The sequence below is a fragment of the Muscardinus avellanarius genome, assembly GCF_963383645.1.
Source record: "Muscardinus avellanarius genome assembly, chromosome: 3".
Lineage (NCBI taxonomy): Eukaryota > Metazoa > Chordata > Mammalia > Rodentia > Gliridae > Muscardinus > Muscardinus avellanarius.
The window spans coordinates 20,777,612-20,797,719 of NC_137788.1; the positions used below are offsets into that span (position 1 = coordinate 20,777,612).

The 20,108-nt window shown below is 55.8% G+C and overlaps 4 protein-coding genes across 5 annotated transcripts; 2 read left to right on the top strand and 2 right to left on the bottom strand.

Moving 5' to 3' along the window:
- Positions 1-6,736: 6,736 nt before the first annotated feature.
- Positions 6,737-7,525, top strand: FAM110D (family with sequence similarity 110 member D; the record flags this gene model as incomplete). The annotated part of the gene is made up of 1 exon (XM_080690514.1): positions 6,737-7,525. The coding sequence occupies exon 1, from the start codon at positions 6,776-6,778 to the stop codon at positions 7,523-7,525; it is 750 nt and encodes a 249-aa protein (XP_080546640.1). The 5' UTR covers positions 6,737-6,775.
- Positions 7,526-8,593: 1,068 nt separating this feature from the next.
- Positions 8,594-12,290, bottom strand: LOC308260828 (uncharacterized protein C1orf232; the record flags this gene model as incomplete). Of its 2 annotated transcripts, none has more annotated exons than XM_080692378.1 (4): positions 8,594-8,888; positions 10,089-10,186; positions 10,260-10,343; positions 12,207-12,290. In XM_080692378.1, 4 exons carry the CDS (start codon positions 12,288-12,290, stop codon positions 8,594-8,596), a joined length of 561 nt encoding a protein of 186 aa, XP_080548504.1. The 2 variants fall into 2 exon arrangements, with proteins under 2 accessions (XP_080548504.1, XP_080548503.1); XM_080692377.1 differs by having other exon boundaries at positions 10,260-10,364.
- Positions 12,291-13,826: 1,536 nt separating this feature from the next.
- Positions 13,827-14,533, top strand: ZNF593 (zinc finger protein 593; the record flags this gene model as incomplete). The annotated part of the gene is made up of 3 exons (XM_080692677.1): positions 13,827-14,026; positions 14,244-14,306; positions 14,392-14,533. 3 exons carry the CDS (start codon positions 13,827-13,829, stop codon positions 14,531-14,533), a joined length of 405 nt encoding a protein of 134 aa, XP_080548803.1.
- Positions 14,534-15,526: 993 nt separating this feature from the next.
- On the bottom strand, positions 15,527-15,980 carry ZNF593OS (ZNF593 opposite strand; the record flags this gene model as incomplete). The annotated part of the gene is made up of 2 exons (XM_080692160.1): positions 15,527-15,673; positions 15,936-15,980. The coding sequence occupies 2 exons, from the start codon at positions 15,978-15,980 to the stop codon at positions 15,527-15,529; spliced, it is 192 nt and encodes a 63-aa protein (XP_080548286.1).
- Positions 15,981-20,108: the final 4,128 nt, after the last annotated feature.

Sequence of the window (20,108 nt, forward strand, 5' to 3'; positions counted from 1 at the left end):
CGTGCACATACACACACAGTGCCAGAAGATGAGTAATGAGTAATTGTGAGTGGCCAGATCCACACATGTGCACAGTGCTGAGCACTAAGAGGGCTGGGGAAGTTAAAGTGAAAATTATAATCCAGTGGTGATTTATTTATTTTTTGGTCTGGGGATTGAACCCAGGACCTGCTCATACTAAGCATTCCCTACCACTGAGTGCGGCTCCAGCCTCTATTGTTACCCTAGTACTTGGGAGGCTGAGACAAGATCCCAGGTTCAAGATCGGCCTCAGCAATTTACAAAGCGCAGGGCATGGTGGCACAGGACTTGGGAGGCTGAGACAGGAGGATCCAGGTTCACAGCCAGCCTCAGCTACTTAGTGAGTCTCTCTGCAACTTAGTGAGACTCTGTTTCCAAATAAAGAATATAAAATAAGGCTGGGGATGTAGCTCGGAGAGGTAGAATGCCCCTGGTTCAAGCCTCAGTACTGAAAATAAAAATGGAAATACCAAATGTGAAGCACTTAGCAACATGCCTGGCACACAGGAAACCCTCAGGAGGTGCAGTGGCCTTTGATTCCCTCCGCTCTGGGAGAGTAGAAATCCAATCTGTCTTCCTCCCATGGCTCACGGTGGCCTGGGGGTGCTCCCACCCTCCTGTGAGCCACGCCTCTCAAGGGACAGGCAGCCTGATTAGAGGGGAGCTGCTGTCTAATCTCTGTGGGTTCAAAGGAGGACAGCCCAGCAAGCGCGCCCCTTCCTCCCTACAACCCCAGCCCTCCCTACTCTGCACCCCATCTTCTCTTTAAGCCTTTGGAGCCTCCCCCACCCCTCCCTACCCCGTGCCCTCCGCGAGACCCCGCTGTCCTCTTGGCCCAGGGCTCCAGCAGGCTCTCCCACCCCCACCCCCAAACCAATCAAATTCCCCTCCAGGCCTAGTTCAGATCCCCTGGCCTTTGAAGCCCCCGCCCCCAAGTCATCTGCTTTCTTCATCTCGGTCACAGCGCCGCGGGTCTCTCCTCCATTGTGACTCTCCCCAGTGCGGCTGAGCCTGGAGCCGGCCACTCTGACCCCTCTGCTGACCCCAGGACTTTCTGCCAGCAGCTGAGGGCAGGGCTGGGTGGGGGTGGGGAGGATTCAGGCAGACAGTCAGGAAAGTTTAGAGAGTACAAAAGCTGTGGAGTCAGATCAGTCCAGCGTTTCCGGTGCCCCCCAGGTGCCCGCTGCTCTCAGGCCCCACGTCTTTCTTGTGCTAAAAGCGAGGTCTCACCCTTCCCATTGGGTGAGGAGAGCCACTCAGAGAGGTGAAATTCCAGCTGGAGGCCACACAGCCAGTGAGAGGGAGGCCGGGATTAGAGTCCAAGGCTGGCTGAGGTGTGGGTGGCTGTGGCCGGCTGGTGAGGGAGGAGACTTGTGTCGGGCTGGGCGTCTGATCTAAAAGGGCCTCCCAAGCCAGGCGTTGTGGGGTACAGTTGTAATCCCCAGGCTTGGGAGGCTGAGATAGGAGGATCGCACCGGTTTGAAGCCAGCCTCAGCTACTTAGTGAGGCTCTCAGCAACTTCGTGAGACCTGTTTCCAAATAAAATATAGCCGGGCATAGTGGCACACGCTTATAATCCCAGCATTCAGGAGGCTGAGACTGGAGGATCATGGTTCACGGACAGCCTCAGCTACTTAGTGAGGCCTTCTGCAACTTGGTGAGATCCTCTTTCAAAATAAAGAATAAACAATAGGGCAGGGGACTTAGCTCGGAGGTCAAATGCCTCTGGGTTCCATCCCCAGACCTGCAAATAAATAAATACATAAATAATTAAATAATTAAATAGGTCTGGGAGTATAGCCCAGAGGTAGAAAGCCTCTGGGTTCCACCCCCAGTACCACCACCAACAACAACAAAGTCTAAAAGGGCCTCCCCAGCCTGGCCAGAGCTGCACCCCCACCTCTCCTGAAAGGAGCCAGAGCCAGTTCTGACTCAGGCCCATTCCGAGCTCATCAAGGTGAACCGGGAATAAGGTCGGAAAGGGGAAGGAAGCATCCCTCAGACACAGCCTCCCCTCGCCAAGATCCTGGCTCTAGGGCCGGAAGGAGCCACTCTAAGAATCTCCCCAGGGAGAGACGATCTCGCTCCTGGCAACTGGAGGCGGGCCAGCCTGCAGCCCACCTCACTGGCCCTCCTTCAGAGCCCCTCGCCCAGGGAGCCCCTTCCAGCTGGCCTCTCCCCAGGCTCCTCTTAACCTGGGTAGCCGGGGGTCTGCATTGCCACCCTGGACAGGTGCTGTCGCCCCTGGGATGGGAGTGCCCAAGCAGGCCCTGGAGCACTCCCACTCTGTCTGGGGACTCTTGGGGGCAGAGATGTGCCCGTCCCTCCCTTGGGTTCCTGGGCAGGGCTGTCCCCCAGTGTCACCCGGGGGTCTGCATTGCCACCCTGGACAGGTGCTGTCGCCCCTGGGATGGGAGTGCCCAAGCAGGCCCTGGAGCATCCCCACTCTGTCTGGGGACTCTTGGGGGCAGAGCTGTGCCCGTCCCTCCCTTGGGTTCCTGGGCAGGGCTGTCCCCCAGTGTCACTTCTTACATGGTAAGGTGGAGTCACCTGGGTTGCCCTCTGGATCCCCTTTCTGAGATTTAGCATCTGTCCTGGATCCCCACACCCGAGCTGCGAAGCCCCCCACCTACCCAACCAGGATGCTCCTTTAAGACCAAAGGGGTGGGGGTGGCCTCAGTCAGACACCACAGCCCCATCCTCCCCCCTAGCAGGCCAGGTTTCCTGCCATTGACAGCATCCCAGCTGGGCCTGCCCAGCTTCCCATGCTTAACTGCTTCACGCCCAGACTGCGGGCCCCTGGCCTGCACCTCCACCTGCATCTATAAAGTCAAGTGAATGAGCTGGACATGGTGGTGCACACCTGTAATCCCAGTGCTTGGGAGGCTGAGACAGGATGATCGCAGGTTCAAGGCCAGCTTCCACGACTTAGTGAGACCCTGTTTCAAAATAAAAAATAAAATTGGGGTAGGGTTAGCTCTGAGGTACAATGCTCTCAGATTCAATTTCCAGTACCTCAAAATAAATAAAGTTAGAAAATAAGAAAACCAGTTCACTGGATTTTTTTTTTCCCCAGTACTGGGGATGGAACCCAGGGGCATTCTACCTACGAATTACACCCCCAGCCCTATTTTTTATTCTATTTTTTTGAAACAGGGTCTCACTGAGTTGCAGAGGGCTTCACTAAGTAGCTGAGGCTGTCTGTAAACCATGATCCTCCTGTCTCAGCCTCCCGAATGCGCCACCACGCCCGGCTTCGCTGGATTATTTTGAAGATCAAATACATTAATCATGTGTAAAGAATAGAACAGCTCCCAGCAAGTATTCCTCTCTCCATATAAATCAGCTATTACTCCTCACTGTCCCAGCTTAGATATGTTAATTCACCTCTCTAAACCTCAGTGTCTCTAGCTGCAAATGGGAAAAGTAATAAAATTTACCTCCCAAGATTTTCCTTGGGATTAACTGTGATGATGTGCCTGATTTTCTTTGTGTGTGTGGTACTGGGGATGGAACCCAGGGACATTCTACCCCCGAGCTATGCCCCCAGATCTTTTTTTTATTCTTTACTTTGAAATAGGGTTGCAAAGGGCCTCACGAAGTAGCTGAGGCTGTCCACAAACCGCGATGCTCCTGTCTCTGCCTCTGAACGCTGAGATTACATGTGTGTGCCACCATGCCCGGCTTTGAAAACTTTTTTTTTTTTTTTTTTTGGTGGTACTGGGGTTCCTGGAAACCCTTCTACCTCTGGGCTATACTCCCAGACCCATTTTATATTTTTATTTGGAAACAGGGTCTCTTAAGCCAGCAAGGCTGGCTTTGAACCTGCGCAATCCTCCTGTCTCTGCCTCCCAAGCGCGGGGATTGCAAGTGTGCGCCACCACGCCCGGCTTTGAAAACATTTTTTAAAGTGTTGTGACAGCAAAATATGCACACACGAAACAAAACAAAACAAACCCTTTCTTTGGATACTGTAATAGCAATCTCTTAGCTGTGGCCCTGGGTTTTCAGACCATTACCTTGCCTGACAGGCAGAGGGTGGCTTGGAAAGAGTAGATTTAGTAGGTTTAGTAGTGGCCACCGGGCCTGCTGCTCCCCCACCCTACCCCTCTTCTACTAGGATCCGTGGTGGGTGGGTGGGTGTCAAAAGAGATCTGAGAGCACAGTTGTGGATGTGTTTTGCAAACATTAAAAAGTGCCAGGAGAGAGGGAGGGGACTTATGCTAAGTAGCCAGCTAGAGGGGGCTGGGACTCCTTGGCAGGAACCAGGGGTTAGAACTCTTGGTGCCAGAGAGTCGACCTGCTGGGGGGGAGGGGCTCCCCTGTGGCCAGGGCTTCTTGAGATAAGAGGCTCAGAAAAGAGACTGTCCAGGCTCTAGGAGTCCCTAGGTGGGGGCAGAGGAGGAAGGAGGCCAAAGGACAGAGGTTTGTCCCTGAAGCCTCCCCCTCACTAGGCGGGGGTGACCCTCACACCAGGTCTTGCAGGGACAGGCTCTCCCCACATCTGCAGCACTGCCCCCACCCCAAAGCTGCAGATTCCTGGACTGGCCCCCTAGAGAGAACAGGCTTGTCACCACCCAACCCCTCCACCAGAATAGGCCCAAACCTGCCACACAGGGAAAAATCTAGAACCCTGCTCTGAGTCCTAGTCAACATCAGAGCACCTGCCAAGGCCGGTGGAGGGAGGTTTATATGAGCAGCACCCCTACCCAGCCCCTGGAGGCAGTCTGGGATCCGGAGACCTTGTCTGGAGTCCTGGATCAGTCTCAAGTTCACAGTGCCTCCAGGGCAAGCCCTGTACCCTAGCAGAGCCAGTTTGACTGTCCCCAGAAGAAAGGTACTAGCCCCAGCTCGCAGGCCCTCAGCCCTGAAACTGGTCAGGAAGGGGTTAACTGAGGCCAGCCTCCGGGTGAGGAAGAGTTAATCTGGGGGGTGGAGGCTTTCTCCGCTTTTCCTGTGGAGAGTGAGGTTTGGCTGCCACCAAAGTTACTTCTGGTCCCTGCTGTCCCTCCTGCCCTCAGTCTGGACCTGGCCGGGGAGCCCTGCAATTGAGCCTCCCTCCCGCGCAGAGGTGAGCCCAGGGCCGGGGTGGGAGGGTGCCCCGGCGGAGGGTAGAGAGGCTGGCACCCAGAAGCCAGCCCCATCCAGGGCACAGGCTCCATAGAGTTGGGACCACGAATCCAGGGCTGGAAAGGATAGGCAAAGGGTTGGAGGGGACAAGGACGGCCGCCAGGCGTGTCGGGTGGGCCGTCTGTGGTCAGGCATCAAAGCCAGCCCCGTAGACCGGGGAGAGGGGAGAGACAGGAGACGGCAGACTATTTTGGTCCTTGTGTTTAGGTACTTTTTATAGCCTTCCCACTCGGCCAGGAACAGGAGGAGACAGAGTACACCCGTGAGGTCAGAGGAGCACTGTGCCCTCCCGGGACCTTAGAATCCAACCCGCCACCCGGTACAGTCCCCTGGAGAAGGAAGGGGACACTACTGGGTTTGTCCCCAACTGCCTCTGGGCAGACCGGCATTATCTCTGTCTACTGGGCTCCTTTGTTGCCCCCAGATCCAAGGTCCCCTCGGCTCTAGCACCAGTGTGTTCTCAGCTGAATGTGTGGGACAGGGGAGAAGATCGGGGTGTATGGGTGTGCTGAGCCATGTGGGTGGCCCATTCTATTAACTGCCAAGGAAACTGTCAGCTCCTGATTTACAACCCCTCCTCACCCCTTTCCTCAGGATGATGAGGAAGAGAAGGGTCAGAGGTCTCGGGATGAGCAGGGGGCAGGGACCCTGAGGGCAGATTTCTGGAAGTACAGGTTGTTAGGCAGAATTAGTGAAGGGAACTTCATCTCTCACCAAAACGACTTGGTTTTAGAGCAGCAGAAAAAGAAGCCAAAAGCCAGAGGGAATTCTGCTGGGCACTGAGGGTCCGATCTGAGCCAGTTCCGGGCGGGAAGGCAAGACAACTGGGTGCCAGTCCGGGTGCCAGTCCTCTTCAAAGGACCCAAGGGAGCCCCCTCCTTTCTAGGTCATTTCCTGGCCAATGAAATGGAAATGTAGGGGCTGGACAAGGTGATGTTTACAGTCCGATTTTCTGGAATCCCCTCAGCTCCTGCCAAGAGTGGCTGGCAGTAGCTGGCTGACAGGAGCTGGGGACCACCTCCCTCTCCTTCCTGGATGGCCCTGCTGGGCGGGCAGGGCCGCTGGCTGCAATCACTGGAGGCTCCTACCCTATGGTTATGTGCTGACCTCGCGGGGCGGGAAGGGTGGGCCCTGCTGGAGCCAGCCTGTGGCTGGGGAGCCTCTTCGCCTTGGGCTTAGAGTTGCAGGGTTGGGAAGAGGTATTTTTTCCGGTCAAGGCCACTTTCGGGAATTGGGCCGGGACCAGCCCCATTTCCTTTTCCAAGTGCCCTGCTTGCGGATGCCTATGTGCATGGCTTTGTGGCCCGATTGGGGCACCCTCAAAGGGGCATCTGTTGTTGGGTGACCGAGAGTTCCTATCCAGTGCCTCTGAAAGAGAGGAGGAGAGGATGGCCTGGGCCTCCCTCTCTGGACAGACCCAACTGACCCGGGTGGGAGAGGGGAGGCTGGCTGATCCTACTATACCCACGGATGCCGGCAGGAGAGGGGCAGGGGGCATCTACCCTCTTTCCCTGACCATTCTCTTCTTGCTGACCCCAGGAAGGAAGTCCCAGTTGCTCTCGGGCCCCTCTGCCTGTGTGCCTCCAGCGGCTTATGGGGCACTGTCCCGCCCAGCTCTGCTAAGATGCTCCTGGCCTCTCCCTCTACCCCGTCCAGGGGACGGACCCCCAGCGCCGTGGAGAGGCTGGAGGCCGACAAAGCCAAGTATGTCAAGACGCACCAGGTGATAGCGCGGCGACAGGAGCCAGCCCTGCGCGGGAGCCCCTGGCCGCTCACCCCGCACCCCTGCAACGAGCTGGGGCCTCCGGCGTCGCCCAGAACACCCGGGCCCGCACGTCGAGGGAGCGGCCGGCGGCAGCCTAGGCCCGACTCCCTCATCTTCTACCGCCAGAAACGGGACTGCAAGTCTTCGGTGAACAAAGAGAACGCCAAGGGCCAGGGGCTGGTGCGGCGCCTCTTCCTGGGCGCAGCCCGGGACGCCGCGCCCGGCAGCCCCACCGAGCGGCCGGCGGCGCCGCAGGACGCCCCCGAGGCGGCGGGGAAGCGCGCGCTGTGCCCCACGTGCTCGCTGCCCCTGTCGGAGAAGGAGCGCTTCTTCAACTACTGCGGCCTGGAGCGCGCGCTGGTGGAGGTGCTGGGCGCCGAGCGCTTCTCTCCGCAGAGCTGGGGCGCCGACGCCGGCCCCCAGCCCGGCTCGGGGGACGCCAGCGACTGGGCGTCCAGCGACGGGGCGGCGCCGGGCGGGGGCGGCGGGGGCGGCGCGGAGGCGGCGGGGCGGCCGGCCGTGTCGGTGGTGGAGCGCAACGCGCGGGTCATCCAGTGGCTGTACGGCTGCCGGCGCGCCCGCGGCCCGCCGCGCGAGTCCGAGGTGTGACCGGGCGCGGGGAGCCGCGCCGGCGAGGAGCCTGCTGAATAAAACCCAAACGCTGTTTTGAAAGCGTCAGGCATGGCGGCGGCGGTCGGAGGAGAGCGCGGGCACGGCTACGCGTGTCGCTTTGGGAGTGTGCTTTTCGGGCGGAGTGGCCTCTCGGAGCCCGAGCTGCCCCCGTCGGTTACTGCAGCGAGGGCGGGGTCGCAGGCACTCAGGGCGCACTCTGGAATCTCGCGCGTGGCCACGTGCCGGGGATGTGGGAAGTGGCCAGGGATCCTCAGGTGGGAGGTGGGGTCCTCGCGGGGCCCCGCTGGGGGGCCCTGGGGAGCGGCTGCTCCCGGAGCCTGGAGTCCCGGGCCTCCAGGGGCCCGCATCCCCGGAGCTCTGCTCCCCCCTTGTGGTCACTAGGTATGAAGGGGTCGGACGCCCAGCTTCCGAGATTGAGGTCACGGAAAGGGCCCCGTGGAACCAGGCTTCCGCCAGCCCACAACCTCGCCTCCCGCTACGGCCTCCCGGTGGGTGACTCGAGGTCGCCTGCGTTCGTCACAGCTCCGCCTGTCCTCGGTAACCTCCCCCTTTCCACTCACCCTCCGCTCTCATCTTCTCCTGAAAGCCGTCCTCAGCCCCCACTCTGCCGCACCTCCCTGAGCACCCACAAGCGGCCTTATTTTTATGCCACCTTGCGAGGGGCCCGCTGGTAGAGGGCTCTCACGTTAATCCCTGACCTTCCCGCAGCTCAGGCACCGCGCACGTAGTAGGGCCGCTGGCAGCGTTGGGCGAGCTCAATGAAGCTGAGCGGAGCGACGGTCTGTCTGTCCTCTGGGCTCCTCTGCTTCCGTGAAGATGCACCTTAAACCCACCTCCTTCCGTCCCGATGCCCGAGCCGTCTCCGGTCCTTTTAACCTCCACATTCGTGGGAAGCAGGCGAGGACCCCTCCAGCGGGACCACAACTGAGGCCACCCATCCCAAAGCAGCTTTTCTTGTGCGAACAAAAACACGCTCACACGGGAGTGTCGGACCAGGGGTTTTTATGGAGGTGCGGGGAACGGGCGCCCAGTTCCGTCCGCCGGCTAGTCACCCTTGGGCGCCGCCTTCACCCTCATCTCCGCCAGCTTGTTGGTGAGGAAGCCCCACTTGAAGCCGGCCGCGGGGTCGGCCTCCCGCGGCTCGGGGCTCTCGGCCGCCTCCTCCGCAGCCTCGTCCTCGGGCTCGGGGCCCGGCTCGGCGCCGCGCAGCATGGACGCGGCCGCCGCCTGCTGCTGCTGCCACCTGCTGGCGAACGCGTCCCAGAAGCCAGGCCCGCGCGGCTCGGGGTCCGCCGCCGCCGCCGCCGCCGCCTGCGAGGGGGGCCTTGCAGCCAGCGGGCTGCGGGACAGGGGCGGGTCAGCGGGCGGGCGGAGGGCTCCCAGACCGGGACAAAGGGCAGGAGGCGGGACAAGGGACAGGCGAAGGAGTCAGGGCGAGGGCAGCCCGGGCCTGCAGGCGAGGGAGGGCCCAGAGCCGTGGGAAAGAGGGCTGGGGTGGGCCGGGGTCAAGGGGTTAGATGAGGATCCTGGGGAGAGGGACCGGGATCCCTGGGGAGAGAGCAGGGTCGGGGGTTGTGAGAGCGGCCCTGGAGGAAGGACCCGGAAGGACGGGGTCGGGGGAGCGCCCATTGGAGGGGGACCCAGGCTGGGGTGGGTGGGGCGCTTTGAGATCCCGGGGAAGGAAAAGATGTGGGGTTGGGAAAGGGCTCTGGTTCTGGAATTGAGGAAGATGGGACCAGAGACATGGGAGAAAGACAGGGGAAGCCACCGCCAGGAAAGAAAAATCCAGATCAGAAGCTTAGGACAGAGGGGATTCAGGTCAGATCGCGGTCAAGGAGGGTGATGAGGCTTGAAGTGGGAGCCTTGGGTCTACGGAGTCTTTAGAGCACTAGAAGAGGGAGGGATGAATCCAGGGAGCTGGGATGGCTGGGTTTGGCAGCCCTGGGGCAGAAAGGAGTGGGGTGAGCCCCAGGAAAGGGCAGCGATGGAGTGTGAACCAGAGACAGCCAGAGAGGACTGAGGCCCTAGGGCCCACCCTCCACCCTCAGCATCAAAGACCTTCTAAAGCTGGGATTCCCAAACTAGCCTCCCTCTGGGTGCCCAGGCCTCCGCCCACACCAGCAGAACTCATCCCTGGAGGAAGGTCCAGGGATTTGTTGGTCATATGCTCCCTCAAAGAATGGGGTTTTAGACAATATTTGGGAATTGTTGCTCTGGACCACCCTGTGTTGGATGCTGCAAATACTGAAAGATCCTGCCCTCTCTCCTTGGCTTCTTGAGAGATGGCCTCTCCTCGAAGACAGGGAGGAACAGCCCATAAGCACCTACCAGGTCCTCAATCCCAACAGCTGGTAAAGTCCCTGAGATCGAACCTAAGCTCTCTGACACCCCGTATGACTACCCTGAGACAACTAACTGTATCAGCCAGCAGCTGCGTGTCCCCAGCCCTCCCTGGAGAGAAAGAGGAACAGACCAGAAGGAACTGGGGACAGAAGAGGGGCCCAGGTCCCTTCCAGAACCACCCAAAACACACACGTACTGGTCAGCGTGGGGCTCTGGGGGCAGCAGCTTGTCCTCGTCTTCTTTGTTAAACAGTGATGACATTGTCAGCCAGCCTTTCACCCCGACCCCCTGAACCTGGGAGGGAGGGGCTGGGAGTCAGAGGGCACAGCAGCCTCTGCCAGCTCCCCAGGAAGAAGAGAGGACTCACCCTGCGGGCCAGCTGTGACATGGGATTGAGGGCCTCCTCCGTGGGCTCTGCCGTCACGGACTCCACTAATGCAGGGCTCTCCCTCTGGAACACAAGACCCCCCAGCTGACAAGAGAGGAACCCCAGAGGAGTGGACCCTCCCTCTGCTAGCCTGGCGCACACAGGCAGCAGGTCCCAAAGCTAAGCACACACCCGTATACTTCACACCTCCACAAGGGCCCATGGAAATATACACAGGCGGACTTCTCCACAAGGCCACAGTCACAGACACGTGTATAGTAAGTTCCTGCAGACTCCTCTAGCACTCCTACCTGTCCACCCACAGACACATCTAGACACACCCCGAGACCTATGAATGAGGGCATGCATGCCTGTACACAAGCCTGACTGCGAGCTCTTCACCTGTGTGTGCCATGAGGCACCTACACAGGACAGTCACACAGTGATACCACTCACACCTGTACATGCATACAACTGCAGACAGCTGCACAAAGTCCTACCCAAAGCACACAAACCCTCTGCATAGACACCCCCATGCAAACCTGGCACCAGCAAATGCCTACCCAGCGGCTGCAGGCATGCGCTCCTGCCCCAAATGCACACACCTGAAGACACCTAGATCCAGTTCACAGCCTGCACACACCTTCACCAGGATCCCACACAGACCCCCAACCCAGCACTGACCCACAGACACCTCTACATAAGTCCCACTTTGAACACCAGCCTGTCTAGATGCACACCACACACACACATGGGACTAGTTCTGGTTACTGTCGTGTCTATTTGTGACTGTCACTTAGTCTCTGGATGGAGGACTGTTCCCAGTTTTAGAGCTTTTTTTTTTTTTTTTTTTTTTTTTTTTTTTGGTGGTGGTGGTACTGGGGGTGGAACCCAGAGGCTTCTACCTCCGGGTTATACTCCCAGACCTATTTTTTATATTTTATTTGGAAACAGGGCCTCACTAAGTAGCTGAGGCTGGCTTCGAACCTGTGTGATCCCCCTGTCTCAGCCTCCCAAGCACTGGGATTACAAGCATGTACCACCGTGCCTGGCTGAGCCCTTCTTATTTTCATTTATTTACTTATTTTTTAGTGCTGAGGATTGAACCCGGGGACATTCTACCTTTCAGCTACAACCCTAGCACTTTTTATTTCTTTATTTTGAAACAGGGTCTTCCTAAGTTGCTGAGGCTTGCCTTGAACCTGTGATCCTCCTGTTTCAGCCTCCCAAGTAATGGGATTACAAGGGTGCACTGCCACGCCAGCTCCTTTTTTATTTATTTATTTTTTGCAGGTCTGGGGATGGAACCCAGGGGCATTCTACCTCCAAGCTACACCCCCTACCCTAGATTTTACTCTTTAATTTGAAACAGGGTCTCACTAAGTTGCGAAGGGCCTCACTAAGTAGCTGAGGCTGTCTGTGAACCACAATCCTCTGGTCTCAGCCTCCGGAATGCTGGGATTACAAGGGTGCGCCACCACGCCTGGCTCCTTTTTGATTTTTAAAGTCAGAACAAAGCATGGTCTAAACATGGCTTTGATGTGATGCTGCTCCAGCGACCCTCAGTAGACAAGGGCCACCCCTTCCTCCTCCAGTAACAGGGGGCTGGCTCCCAGTCTAGTAGATTTCAACTCCGCCTACCAGAAAGTTGTGTCAAGTTAAGTATACCCTGTGTGGCCACTGCCCACTGGGTCTAGAAGATGCTCTTCTGTGCAGCAGCCCTTGAGGTCCATGGAGACAGTGGCCAGACCCCAGCTTTTCTCTTCCTCCTCATTTTTCTTGAACATCCTGGCTGTCTGACAGTGCACCTACCATCCCTGGATGTGCCTAGATTTCTGCACAAATGTGTCTCTCCCTCCCTCCCTTAGAGCCTGTCCTGTGCCCTCCCGTCCTCCTCACTCCTTCTATCTTTCTGTCCACACTCCACCCAGCAAGCCAGGCACCCACCTCCTCTGCCAGGTCCTCCTCAGGCTCCCCACTCAGGGTCTGTAGCACTTTGGACTTGTAAGTTTTCCAGAAGGCCTGGTTCATAGCTGCAGGAGAAATGGGCCTTTCACCCAGGCACAGAAAGCGGTGGCTCAGTAGGTACCAATGGGTCTGACTCTAGAAACTTGGTGGTACCAAGAGCCTGTCCCAAGGATCAGGTGGCTTCATTAAAGATGTACCAACCTCCCTGGCTGGCAAAAAGCCTAGCAGCTGAACCTGATACAAAGGAGGGTGAGGTGGGGGTGGGCTTCTGCCATCTCAGCCCCTTTTCTTGACCCATATTGACCAAGAATAGTAAAGACATCTCTCTGGAGAAGCCTCCTTCCTGGTCTTAGATATATTTAAGGTTGTTAATCTTTTAGAATGGCTCCAGGAAAAAAATATCTCTCCTTTTTTTGGTACTGGGGATTGAACATTAGAGAACTCTGCCTCTGAGCCATAGCCCTACACCCCAGGCCCCCTTTTTATGAAACAGGGTCCCACTAAGTTGCTAAGGCTCTTGCTTAGTTGCAGAGGCTGTCCTCAATCCTGCAACCCTTCTGTCTCAGCTTCCTAAGAACTGAGATTTCATCACATCTGGCAAATACACACACACACACACACACACACACACACACACACACACATCCTATTTTATTCATAAAGTTCTTGGGTCTGGAACCCACACCAGTGTCCCCTGTGACTAGTCATATCCGCTATTCCTTCAGCAAGGCCCCACTCAGCCTCCATGGACTGGAGTGGGAAGGTCCCCAGGTCCCCAGTCAGCACCCTGGGGTTACATTTCACTGCTGTGTCTGGCCTGGAAACTTATTCTTCTCCCCAGGGATGCGCGTTCCTGTCTCCCTGTTTCCTGGCAACAGGTCCCAAAGAGCTGGACAGCCCCTGAATTATTGCTGAGCTCCTCTAGCCCGATCCAGTGGGGCTGGCTTTAGCCAGCCTGAGAGGCACCAGGCCCTGGGGACTGAGGAAAGGCCCTCTGGTCTCCCCCTTCTCTGAGCCTACAACGTTTCCTTATCTCTGTCTTTGCTGGGACTTCTGAGCACCTCCTGGTCTTGTGAGAGAAGCTGGCCCACGTAACTGACAGGATGCCCGAGTGCTGGGAGGATGTCTAGGAGAAACACTTCATTCTCAGGGATTTGGTTAGGGGCCTCTGGAGGACAAAGATCTAAGAGAATAAGGAAGGGTGAGAGTTTCTCAGGGACTGCGGGTATCTCAAGAAGCCCTGCTGGGGCGGGGATTTCAATCTCATATGCACTCCCATCATTTATTAATTTATTCGCGTTACAGACATTACCAGTGCCTTCCAGAGATGCTTTAAAGTATCCCGCCCCCATCGCGGAGCCTAAGGTGTGGGAACCAGGAAGGGATGTTGGGCGGGGCCTGGGTGTGCAGACCCCGCCGCAGCACGGCCGCCTGGGGGCGCTGCCGCCGTGCGCGCGCCAGTGACGTCATCAGAGGCGGTCCGGCAGGTCCTGCTCCGCCCCCGGCGGGTCGTGACGTCAGGGAGCGTTTCCGGAAGCGCCGGCGCGCGTGGTTTCTTTCCTCTCGGCTCCCGGCGCCGCGTTGCTGCTGTCACTGGCCATGGGTCGCTCCCGCCGCACAGGCGGGCACCGAGCGCATTCCTTAGCCCGCCAGATGAAGGCCAAGCGGCGGCGGCCGGACCTGGATGAGATTCACCGCGAGCTGCGGCCGCAGGGTCCCGCCCGGCCCAAGCCCAACCCCGACGCAGCGCCCGACCCCGACCTGCCCGGGGGCGGCCTGCACCGCTGTCTGGCCTGCGCGTGAGTCCCGGCCGAGCCCGCCCCGGGGCGGAGGAGGGTCTGCTGTGCCGGCCGGGAGCTGTGATGCCCCGGGCCGCGCGGGGTCTCCTCTCCGGGGACCCGTGAATCATCCTGCCTCCCAGCCCCGAGTGTGGCGTCGGGGAACGAGCTTGGGTCTGGGAGATAGACGTACCTGAGAGACATCACCTCCTCACTCTTCTCACCCCCACCCCTGCAGGAGGTACTTCATCGATTCCGCCAACCTGAAGACCCACTTACGATCCAAAGTCCACAAGAAAAGGTATGGAGGAATAAGCAGAGGATGGGTGCCCTGCCAGCAGGGCTCGCACCGGCTCAGCTCCCAACTCCTGTCTTCTTTCGCTCAGGTTGAAGCAGCTGAGCATCGAGCCCTACAGTCAAGAAGAGGCGGAAAGGGCGGCGGGCATGGGCTCCTATGTGCCTCCCCAGCGGCTGGCAGTGCCCACAGAAGTGTCCACTGAGATCCCTGACATGGACACGTCTACCTGACATGGCCCGAGGATGCAGGGCAGAGGAGCTGCCCGTGGACAGTGGTGCAAGGGCGAGGCAGGGGGGTTTGGCAGCCAGTTTGGGAGCTGGATTTGGAAAGTAGATGGCTTCTTCTGGGTTTCCACCCTCCAATAAAGGAACTGGACAAAGAGGGCTTCCCTCTGACTTCCAGGCTGCTGCTACAGACTCCTGGCCTGTAAGAGTTTCTCTGCTACTTTCTGCGTACAAGGCTCAGGGTGTCTATTTCCTACTTGGTCCAACTTTGGAACCTCTCTGCCTTTCTCTTGGGGTTGTAATATTTGAGCTGGAACCCAGGTGCAGTGTGAAATGGGGAGTGGGATGAGGTTTACTCTGACCTTCCAAGGGTGGGGACTGAGCTCCAGAAATAAGTAGGTTTGTGTGCGGGGGGGGGGGTAATCAGAATTGAAATAGTGGTGTTCTACCTCCAAGCTACACTCCCAAGTCCCTATTCTTTTTTTTTTTTTTTGCTGCAGTACTGGGGATGGAACTTCAAGCTCCACCCCCAGCCCTTTTTTTTTTTTTTTTTTTTTTTTTTTTGCCGGTCTGGGGATGGAACCCTGGGGCATTTGACCTCCGAGCTACACCCCCTGCCCTGTTTTTTTATTCTTTATTTTGAAACAGGGTCTCGCTGAGTTGCGGAGGGCCTCACAAAGTAGCTGAGCCTGTCTGTGAACCGCCATCCCCCAGTCTCAGCCTCCCAAATGCTGGGATTACAAGTGTGCACCACCACGCCTGGCTCCCAGTCCCTGTTTTATTTTTTCTTTTGAAACAAAGCCTCAGTAGTTGGCTGAGAGTCTTGCTAAGTTATTTAGGCAGGTCTTGAATTCGCCATCCTCCTATCTCAGCCTCCCAAGTACTGGGATTACAGGCATGCACTACTGTGCCTGGCTAAACAAGTGGATTTCTGAGATTGCAGCCCCTCCCCTGAATCACCTACCTCCAGAGCTCGGGTGGGAGGCACTGTGCGCTTCGTCATGGGGCCTGTGGTGGCTGCTTCTGCTCCACCATCTTCCAGACGGCATAGCAGGAACCGCCCAGCCCGAGGACAGCCAGCAACGTAGCCATAATCCCAGCCAGCGGACGCCGGGGCTCTGCCTTCAGTTCCCCATCCACCTGCATCTGGGGGTGCGCAGAGGATGCACCTGAGGGGTCTTTTGAGACTCCTGGGCGGCAGGAATGGAGGTGCGGCAGGCGAAGGAGACATGGATGCCATTGCTGCCCCGGAGAGATTCCACCCCAATCCTCTCGCTTCACTGCCCATCTGGGCCCTGGCTAGTCAGGCGGCAGGGAACGTGACAGCCTGGTTGTCGGGCGGTGTCGACCCAGCCATGGTAGGGGGCAAAAGAGATTAGTGGTGCCAGAAGCTATCAGGCGTACTTACCTGTAGCACCCGGAAGTAGCCGGGTGTCAGGCGCCGAAATCGCATGATGGAGGGCTCCGATCTCCCAGGCGGCCTGTGGGGTGGTAGCAGACAAGAAGACAGTGAGTGGTATTCATGGTACCAAGACGTGGGATCAGGGAAACAAGCGTCCCAGACTTCCCATATTTGTGCAAGAGCCATGCTCTCCCAGGATGCTCACCCGTGCCCGGCCGGCCCAGGTCTGTCAGAGGGAGGGGCAGCTGGATCTTTAAATCTGGGCCCTTCCCCCCACTGACTGCCATCCTGCCAGCCTTAGGAGCAGCTGTCAGGAGAGATCAGCATCAGGCCAGAGCAGCGCCTCCCCACCCACCAGGGCGGCCAAGCCGAGAGGCGGGAGAGGCTGGGCTGGCGGCACTCAGGAGTCCCAGGTGTGAGGTGCTGGGCAGGCCTCCCTCAACCCTGGCCAGGCCCCGTGCCTACCTCAGTTGACTGGATGCCGCCAATCGCATTCCGCAGAGGAAGGGCATGCGCCTTACAGTCAGACTCCCTCTAAACAGCAGTACATCTTTCTACTTGGTTTCTGTAAGATCATTTCTACCTTGAGAGAGGGCACATTTCACCACCCTCTCCATGATGGAGTTCCTACAAGAACTTCCCTGTCCTCAGCTTGGGAACACTAATAAAAGTAGATCTGTATATACTAATTAAGCTGTCCATATGTTAAAAAAACAGTAAACCTGCTGGCCATCTTTTTTTTTTTTTTTTTTTTTTTTGGTGTGTGTAGTGCTGGGAATTGAACCCAGGGGCATTTTACCTCTGAGCTACACCCCCAGCCCTATTTTATTTTTTATTTGGATACAGGTCTCATTAAGTTGCTGAGGTTACGCTGGGCGTGGTGGCGCACGCTTGTAATCCCTGCGCTTGGGAGGCGGAGACAGGAGGATTGCGCTGGTTCGAAGCCAGCCTTGCTGGCTTAAGAGACCCTGTTTCCAAATAAAAATATAAAATAGGTCTGGGAGTGTAGCTGGAGGTAGAAGGGTTCCGTCCCCAGTACCACCAAAAAAAAAAAAAAAAAAAAGTTGCTGAGGCTGACTTTGAATCTCTGATCTTCCTTTCTCAGCCTCCCAAAAACTGGGATTATAGGCATGTGCCATCATGCCCAATTTGTGCTGGTCATTGTTCTAAGAACTTGCTGTGTATTATTTGGTACTGATTATCTCATAAAATGAAAAAAATACAACTTTCAGAATAGCATTTGAGATATCTCCATATGTAGAGAATGGAAGAATATCCAGAAAACTTAGCAGCGGTGCTCCCTGGGGAACAAACTAGAGACTGGCACATCCTTCTTGCACTTAATAGCCTACTGCTACCTTTGAAAAAATTATAGCAATTATGTAGAACTTTGCTGGGTGTGGTGGCTCACACTTATAATCCCAATGCCTAGGAGGCTGAGACAGGAGATCGCAGGTTTGAGGACAGCCTCAGCAGGTAGTGAGACCTAGTGAGAGACTGTTTCAAAATAAAATAAGGCTGGGGATGTAGCTCAGAGGTAGAATGCCCCTGGGTTCAGTCCTCAACACACACACACATAGAATGTCTATGTTCATAAAGTCCTTTAAAATAGAGGCTGCAGGTGCAGGGCTGTTGCTCAGTAGCAGAGCGCTGCCGTAGCATGCATGAGGCCGTCAGTTGGAGCCCTGGCACCCTCCAAAAAACAGTAATGTTCCATTTACTGCGCCCCTGACTGCCTGGCCCTGTCAGGTGCTGGAGGCAGAGTGAAGGAACAGCATGGTCGCTAGGCCCCCAACCCTTTTAGGGAGCGAGTGGTGGCGAGTTGTGGTCAATTTCTCCTCTGTGAGATTGTGAGCTCAGCAGGGCGGGGGCTGGGGCTGGGCTCTCACCTGTGTGTCTGGTGCCAGCTTGGATAAGGATTTGATGGATCGGGATGGTGGAGATAGATGTGTGTTTACTAAGCACTATAATGAAGGCTCTATTAGAGTTTATTGGGCTTCTCCAGGATGCCTTGGGGAGGCTGTTGTAGAAGCAAAAATGTCAGAGGAGGCTCAGCAGGGAGTTTGGGGGGGCACAGAAATGAGGACACTAGGCAAAGAACAAATCCAGAGAAGGGAGGGGGCGCCGTGAGTTTGGAGGCTACTAATTCACAAATAGAGGAGGCAGAGCCTATGGGACTGGAGAGCTGGAGTCTGCACCCCTGGAAGGAAGCAGCTGCTTCCCCCACTGCCGTTTGATGCCAAGTGTAAAGGTGGGGTCACCAGAGCTGGTCAGGTTCCAAGAAATGGAGATCTCAGATTGTACCATTGGTTGCAATGGCAACCGACATGGCCACACATCACTGTACATGGGCCATCCATGGGCTCATTTGAATTCAGACAGAGTCTCTCGGTTACAGGCTAGTGCAAGGCTTTGAAGGCAGGGTGTTGGGGTGCTGGGAGAGATTCCAAAGTAGGTAGCACAGTCAGGCAGGTTCTGGGGAGACTCGCAGGCTCCTCCCCATATAATTACAGCAATAACAACTCAGATCCACCCCATGTGGAACATTCATAGTACTTAAAGGATGTCCTCGCAGCTCCACAGTCTAGGCATCCACCTTTTAGAGGCAAAGAAACAGGTCCAGAGAGGCGTAGACCTTGGGCTTAATGGCGCTGCTACTGTAGAACGTACTCATCTCAAATTATTGGGAGCCCTCTGCCTGGAATGATGATGACGGGGATGAGCACTTAGTCTGTACCAGACATTTCACTCAGATGAAGACAATCTGGGATTCCGAATCCAGAGGAAACAAGCCGGGCGTGGTGGCGCACGCTTGTCATTCCAGTACCTGGAAGGCTGAGACAGGAGAATCACAGGTTCTCTGCCAACCTCAGCTACTTAGTGAGGCCCTCTGCAACCTAGTGAGACCCTGTTTCAAAATAAAAAATGAAAATAGGGCTGGGGGTGTGTAGCTTAAAGATAAAATGCCCCTTGGTTCAATCCCCAGTATCAAAAAAAAATTTTTTTAGTTACTATAATACTGAAATGTTTATGCTCATAACTATTAAAGTTATGTCAAAATCATGTTATTTATTAACCCACTGTTAAACCACAGCTAATGGCTGCAGGTGTAGCTTAGAGGTAGAATGCCCTGAGTGCAACCACCAGTACTGCAATAAATAAATAAATTTAAAAATTTTAACTTAAATTTTGCCAATCTTATCTTTCTTTTTCTTTTGGTACTTGGGATGGAACCCAGGGGCATTCTATCTTCGAACTACATCCCCAGCCCTATTTTTTATTCTTCATTTTGAAACAAGTTCTCACTAAGTTGTAGAGAGCCTCACTAAGTAGCTGAGGCTGGTGGCAAACCTGTGATCCCCCTGTCTCAGCTTCCCAAGTACTGGGATTACAAGCCTGCAGCACCAAACCTGGCTCCAGCCTTAGCAACTTAGTAAGGTCATCTGTAACTTAGCAAGACCCTGTTTCAAAATAAAAGAGTAAAATAGGTCTGATGGAATAGCTTGAAGGAAGAATGCCTCTGGGTTTCATCCCTAGTACCACTGGGGGTGAGGGGGTGTCACAAATTTGTGTTTAAAAATATTTCTTTTTTTATGGCATGGGGAATTGAATTCAGGAGCATTCTACCTCTGAACTATACCCTTTTTATGTATTTGTTTTTATTTTGAAACAAGGTCTTGCTAAGCTGCTGAGGCTGGCCTCAAACCTGCAATTCTCCCATCTCAGCCTCCCAGAGTACTGGGATTACAGGCATGAGCTATCATGCTTCATTTAAAAATATGGTGGTGCATGATCACAGATTCGAAGCCAGCTTCAGCAATTTAGCAAGACTGTCAGAAACTAAGGGCAATCCTGTTTCCAAATAAAAATAGGGCTGGGAGTATGAGAGTGTAGCTCAGAGGTAGAATGCCCCCTTGTTTAATCCCCAGCACCACACATAAACACAGAAAAAGTTATTGTAACCAGGTGTGATAGTCTGTGCCTATAGTTGGGAGGCTGAGAGAGGGGGAATCACTTGAGTCCGCAGTTCAAGATCTACCCAAGCAAAGTTTTTTGAGATCCTGTCCCAAAAAAAACTTTTAAAAAAAGTAAGCTGAGCGTTGCAGTACACATTTGTAATCCCAGTACCTGGGAGGCTGAGACAGGAGGATCACAGGTTTGAAGCTAGCCCCAGCCACT